At 38.1% G+C, this 6,582-nt stretch overlaps 1 protein-coding gene across 1 annotated transcript; it reads left to right on the top strand.

Moving 5' to 3' along the window:
* Window positions 1-530: 530 nt before the first annotated feature.
* LOC145554326 (stonustoxin subunit alpha-like) lies at window positions 531-2,709 on the top strand. The gene is made up of 4 exons (XM_081613886.1): window positions 531-745; window positions 1,207-1,380; window positions 1,764-1,810; window positions 1,958-2,709. The coding sequence occupies exons 1-4, from the start codon at window positions 531-533 to the stop codon at window positions 2,473-2,475; spliced, it is 954 nt and encodes a 317-aa protein (XP_081470012.1). The 3' UTR covers window positions 2,476-2,709.
* The last annotated feature ends 3,873 nt before the right edge of the window (window positions 2,710-6,582 follow it).

The raw sequence follows: 6,582 nt of genomic DNA, 5'->3' as shown, positions 1-6,582 counted from the left end.
TAGTGTCATCAGGAAAGGATCTGGAGGCGTTTGACTTCAGGAACTCTGCTTCAGAAGAGGTTTTTCTGAGGCTGCTGTCGGTGGTTAAAGCCTCCAACAAGGCTTTGTAAGGACACACATTGTTACTGCAGTTATTTTGATAGATAGAAATCTGCTAATGATGAAGTAGTGTCACCCTTGTTGTTGTTCGGTGCACTGTTTGCCTGATGTTACCCAATAACAGTCCACAAATAGAAAAGAGACCAATTGTCCTTTGGTGCTTGACCATGTTATTACATATTTAAGCAGCAAAATCCCTTTTTCTGCTATAACTGAAACAGGATTAGTTCAGTTAATTGTGGAATTTAGTATTTCCCTTACCAGTCTCCTTGTTCCTGAACTCAGAGACTATATTTCAGTCCTTCAAAGCGGGAGGCAAAACTGTAAAATGAACCACTTCGCAACAAAAGACAAAAAAGATGTGTAAAATAAGACAGTTCCTTCAATCTGTCCAAGAACATTGTTGACTGGATATTAAAACATACATTGAGATGAATTGTTTAATAACAGATTTTCCTCCCTGTCTCCTCAGACTGAGTGGCTGTAACCTCTCAGAGAGAAGCTGTGAAGCTCTGTCCTCAGTTCTCAGCTCCCAGTCCTCCAGTCTCAGAGAACTGGACCTGAGTAACAACAACCTGCAGGATTCAGGAGTGAAGCTTCTCTCTGCTGGACTGAAGAGTCCAAACTGCAACCTGGAAACTCTCAGGTAAAATGTGACCAATCCTGGTGAAACCAGATTTCTGTTTATCTCCTATCAGAGACAAGGTAAATGGTATTCAGTAGTAGATTAAAATGAAGTGGCTAACCATGCCAAGTCTCAACTCATAAATATGGTTGGGTTATGTGGAACGAATCAAGAAATGTTTTTAGAAAGGTTACTGACATTGTAAGTCTACGAACCTGACAGATTGCTGAATCTTAGGAACACAAAAGGAGCTTTATTGCAGATCCTTCCTCCCAGCAGTTGTTAGATTTTATAATTCATTCTACATGTCATAAAACTTGATTTTAATTACCAACTGAACAGAATAAAGTGTTATTACTAATTTTTTATTATTACCTGTAAAGCATCAGTTTCTTGAGATTTTTCCTCTCCAATAAATGACCAGTTCAGATCTTGGCCTCTACCTCAATGTTCTCATCATGTGATGAATTGTGTGTCTGCAGCTTATCAGGATGTTTGGTCTCAAAGGAAGGCTGTGGTTCTCTGGCCTCAGCTCTGACCTTTAACCCCTCCCATCTGAAAGAGTTGGACCTGAGCTACAATCATCCAGGAGACTCAGGAGTGAAGCTGCTGTCGGCTGGACTGAAGGATCCAGACTGGAGACTGGAAGCTCTCAGGTATGGAGGAACCTGCTGCAGGAGCAGAGAAGGTCTGATAGAGGAGGAAGAGGAGAAACGTCTTTAGTCAGTCTGATTATTAAATCAGGTTGAGCTTCCAGAAATGTTTCCTTAGTTTCCTGATGTCCTTTTAGGCTTCAGTGAGTTTCTTCAGGTTGTTACTGAGGGATTTCCTTTCTCCTCTCTGTTGGAGCTTTTCCTGTGTTTGGAGAAATGAGTTGTGCTGCAGCAGCACCAACTGTCCTTCCTACATCCACTGCAGTTTGCAATCTAGATGTTGGACTGTTTCTGTCTCAGTGGAGGACAATGTGTGTCTGAGAGGCATGTAATGTCCATGTTTGCTGCTGAAAGAGACTGATGGTCTGACCCCCTCCTCCTTTCAGGGTGGAGCCTGCTGGAGACCGATTCTTGACACCAGGTCTGAGGAAGTGTAAGTGTGTTTTTCATCTGATTCATGACAACAAAGCAGCTCACATTCAACCATCTTCAAACTGTCACATCACTCATTCAGGATCATCATCAAAGATCAATAAATGATCAATAACTGCAGCTGGATTGTGTTTGTTCTCTCCATCAGATTCCTGTCAACTCACCATCGACACAAACACAGTGAGCAGAAAACTCAAACTGTCTGAAGACAACAGGAAGGTGACATGTGAGGAGCTTCAGTCATATCCTGATCATCCAGACAGATTTGATTATCCTCAGCTGCTGTGTAGAACTGGTCTGACTGGTCGCTGTTACTGGGAGGTCGAGTGGAGAGGAAGAGTTGATATATCAGTGAGTTACAGAAGAATCAGGAGGAAAGGAGACAGTAGAGACTGTTTGTTTGGAGGGAATGATCATTCCTGGAGTCTGAGATGCTCTGATGTTGGTTACTCTGTAAGGCACAATAACAGAGAAACTCGTCTCTCCTCCTCCTCTGTCTCTAACAGAGTATCAGTGTATGTGGACTGTCCTGCTGGCATTCTGTCCTTCTACAGAGTCTCCTCTGACTCACTGATCCACCTTCACACCTTCAACACCACATTCACTGAACCTCTGATTCCTGGATTTGGGGTCTGGTCTTATGGTTCCTCAGTGTTTCTTTGCTGATTTGAGTCTAAAGATTTTCCTCCTGTCAGAGAAACTCTCACTGTTGAACAGATAGTTCATCTCTACTAGTCTCTCTTTCACTCAAACACATTTTCAGATTCATGGATTAAATCTTCTCCTTAGTGAAACTCCACCAAGTCTTTCAAAAATTGAAGCTTAAATTATTCCAGGATCCTCATATTTTTCTGTTTGTTTCACACTGAATATCAGGATGTTGTTTTTCTTTCTTTTTTTTACCACTTTAATTCATCAGTCAGATTTTATTGAAATGTTCAGTTTTTCTCAATCACTGGATATTTTATGTTTCTGTCTGCTCCTATTTTTTATTATGTCAGGTTCAAATGTTAAATGCTACTTTTGTATATTTTGTGCAGTTATATCCATGTGTTAATTAATTTTCTAGAGATCAGAGGAAACTCAAATCAAACCAACACTGAACCTTTCTATGTACTGTTAAGGAAGAATTATTTTTGTGGTTAAATTTGGAAAAAATCTGTCTCTCTCTCTCTTCCATTTGGATCCCGGGTTCTCTCGACGGTGGCGTGTGGGCACAAAAACACAACAATGCGTGATGATGTCACAGAATTGCAGAATTTAATACAATAGGAGACAAAGTATAAAATTAGAACAAAAACTGCAAAACAACAGACATACATTCATTACCTGAGACAACAATAGGGTCAGCAAAACTGTCTTCGGAGAAATTGCAAAGAGCAAAATCTTATCTGTTACTTTGTGCAGAACGTTTTATAGTCAAAGATTCAAACAAGGCGTATCTTTGCTCATCCAACCAGGAGCTATCTTAGAGAGTCTTAGACCTTCCCTTTTTTTACTCAAAAACCATTCACTCCTTTGTGTTAAACAAAAGGAGTGAAATGGCTGTCTGGCCTTCTGTGGTTCAAAAGCCATCTGGGCAAAGAGAAAAAGAGGAAGGTAATTTAACATATTGCTGTGAAATTCTGGCATCTCTTCCGCTTTCTCTCCCCCCCGATAGATTCTCGGGAACAAGCGCTTTCTCTATTTAATTCAAGGAAAGGTTATCTCCTCAAACCCAATTTGTTCTTTTGCACTCAGCATCTCTAAGATTTAGTCCTGCAATAAGCCAAAAAGTAATACATACAATCAACAGAATAGAATGGAGTAAAATTCTTTTTTCTAACCTAATATAATGTTCAAATAAAATTAACGCAATCATTTACCATAAACTTAAGCAATTTTCTAATACTAAACAAACATTTTCACATCACACAATCTCCATTTGATTCTGATATAGTCACAGATAATACAATTTCAAATACATTCATCATTGCCTAAATTAATTCTAAAACTAGATAATGCAATTTTCAGTCAGCGCATGCTATTAACTAAGAAAAATGTCTTACAAATTAAATGTTAGTGGTTCAAAATATTTATGTTATATTTACTTTTTACACTATCCCAGATGTTCACAGAATTTTTCTGATCTCCCGTGAACTGGGTAAATTTCATTTTCCCAGAGTGATTCAAGTGATGTTGCCTTGCCTCCCTGCATATGCTAATTTTATGACCTCCTGTCCTCTGATAACTCCACAGGGTCCCAGCAGAGGTTCTCCTGCAGATCTCTATTTTACTTTTCCATTATTTCAATACTTACCCAGCAATAGTTTAGTTTCAAATCACTAAGAGAAACCTGTTCAAAATTAAGAAATTTGTTCAAAAAAGTTTAAACCGTATTAATCACTAAAAATAATAATTTTTCCTCAACCATACTCCAGAAGATAGATATCTGAATGATAGCTGTGCATGATTACTTTCATCCAAGTAATGAAACATTTTTTACAATGCATACTTTAAATTTGTATGATTTAGTCGAGATTCAAACAGCATTAACTATGTACAAAACCTATATTTGTATCTTCAATGGTGTAAACAAAAATGCTTAGAAATTAAACTATGATTTAAGAGACGGGGAGCGATTTTAAAATTGTCAGGATGAATATTAAAAATTGTGATTAAGATTCACATGTGAAATAATTGTTTTGAGGTGTTAAAACTGTTTTTCACTCTTTAAAAAATATCGAAATTTTTTTTTATATCAGGTTTAATTATGATTTGTTTTATGCGTTTGTCTACATATTAGCAGATATTTTTTGTAGATGTTTTAGAAAAATATATACAGGAAAGATTCTCTTTTTTTGATTTTGTTTCTGTTTTATGTATAATAAAGTGAAGTTTTAATAAGTTTGTGTTTCTGCCTGAACCTTTTTCACCTCCACACTTTGTGTTTTTGCCATTGACGTGAATTTAAATGTTATTTCTATACTTGTTTTGTTCTTTGATTTTTCTTTTTTGATTTGTGTATGTAAAAGTTCAAATGACATAAAAACAAAATAAATCAATATATACCTCTGAACTTAGCTGTGGTTCTGGTTCTTCTGGACCTCCTGATGAGTCCTTGATGAGCTCTTAGTGGTTCTGGTGGGTCGGCCTCTCCTGGAAGGTTCTCCACTGTTCCATGTTCTCCATGTTGGATCCTGGTTCTACTGAGGTTCTCTGGAGTCCAGAACCTTACAGATGGTTCTGGAACCGTTTCCAGACTGATAGATGTCAGAGACTTTGTTTCTCTGCTGGTTCTGAGTTTTTTAGATGATGTGTTGCTTTCAGAGATCTTTCATCCATCAGAGGTTCTGTTAAAATAATTTATTGGACCTGCAGGTAATAATCAGGTAATAATCAGGTCTGGGTTTAGAGGGAGATTCAGCTCAACTTTCTAAAAATGTGTTTTTAATCAGTTAGTTCATGATTTAACTAAGGAGTGTGAATAATTTCTCACATGGAGCCACGTTGGTTTTCAGATTTTTTTAATTAATAAAATCCTCATTTGAAAACTGTTTTTTGTATTTAATCAGTTTTTCTTCATCAAATAAAATCAGTTTGATTATCTGAAACATTTCAGAAATCTGTGAAGGAGCAAATAGTTTTTCACAGCACTTCATGTTTCAGGTCCAAAGAAATCAAGCGGTCCAGTCTGGATTTAGAGTAGAATGTTCTGTTGAAGCTGTGACTGGAGTCCAGTTGTTCTGGGTTTCTGGATGAGTCCAGAACCTTCTGGATCCACCAAACCAGATGCTCAGATCTTCTCATCTGGAAGCTTCTGACTAAAACTACAGACATCAGGTTCAATGAGGATCAGATCACTGAGGCTAAAATAACAAATATGTTAATATTAGCCACCTATGTTGCTCTCCATAGAGTGACATCTCATTCACTGGACTTTGAGGGAAATTTAAAAAAAACAGACAATCCTGAGGTTACTGTGAAGGTGGTGTTTCTTGTGCCCATCATTTGTTAAAAGTGGTTCCCAAGGATTTTCTGGGCCCCCCTATGGATTACAATAAAATCCCCCCTCCAAAAAAAAAAAAAGAAAAAGTCAACTGGGCACACTCAACCTATCCAGAATGCTGTGTTCAAATCTAAGTTAATTTCACACTTCAAGTTGCAACAAAACACTACAAACCATCTTTACAGTGAAACATTTGTGTAACTTCAGCCAGACCGCTTCCCCTGACCCCCTGCAATGCCACTGCACCCCCACTAGGGGGCGAACCTCCCACTTTGGGAACCACCGTGTTGAACTTTCCTGAGCCTCTCTGTCCCATTAAGCTTCTACTGGTGCATCAAGATGACTCTGAAAAAGTCAATGAGTCAGTTTGTTTTGGTAGTGAGGGAATAAAACTGGGAAAATGGTTTTGGTTCACATGGTCTGCAGATCCATTGTCAGAATGGGAGCTGCTGGTCTGGGAAGAGGAGGAAACTGAGTTACTGCTGGCCTGGATCTGCACTTTAAGCATCAAATCCAACTGGGGGATAAGAATTTACTAGAGGGGTGCGTTAGTATTCCCACCCGGAATAGCAACGTTACTTTCAAAATATGGATAAAATATTAAAATTATGCATGATTTTCTGCCTGTAGCCCTGGAAATGTAAATTTAAATCCAATACTTTGAGAACCAAGTAGATTTGTTAAGGAAGTGAACCAGGAAGTCCTGAGGCTTTTCTCATTACAGCTGCTTGGATATTTGACCCTTTTCACTCCAACATTAAACCACAAGAACAAAAATATTCCAG

Source organism: Poecilia reticulata, chromosome 12 (genome assembly GCF_904066995.2).
Source record: "Poecilia reticulata chromosome 12, P_reticulata-male-v2, whole genome shotgun sequence".
Classification (NCBI taxonomy): domain Eukaryota; kingdom Metazoa; phylum Chordata; class Actinopteri; order Cyprinodontiformes; family Poeciliidae; genus Poecilia; species Poecilia reticulata.
The sequence above is the reverse complement of the archived record's forward strand: the minus strand, read 5'-3'. Positions and strand labels throughout refer to the sequence as shown.

Bases quoted from the DNA above. Each gene is read 5' to 3' on its own strand.
- LOC145554326 (XM_081613886.1), top strand. From the start codon at position 531: ATGAATTGTTTAATAACAGATTTTCCTCCCTGTCTCCTCAGACTGAGT. The intron at 746-1,206 runs GTAAAATGTGAC...GTGTGTCTGCAG, and splicing joins TGCAACCTGGAAACTCTCAG to CTTATCAGGATGTTTGGTCT. The intron at 1,811-1,957 runs GTAAGTGTGTTT...TCTCTCCATCAG, and splicing joins GACACCAGGTCTGAGGAAGT to ATTCCTGTCAACTCACCATC.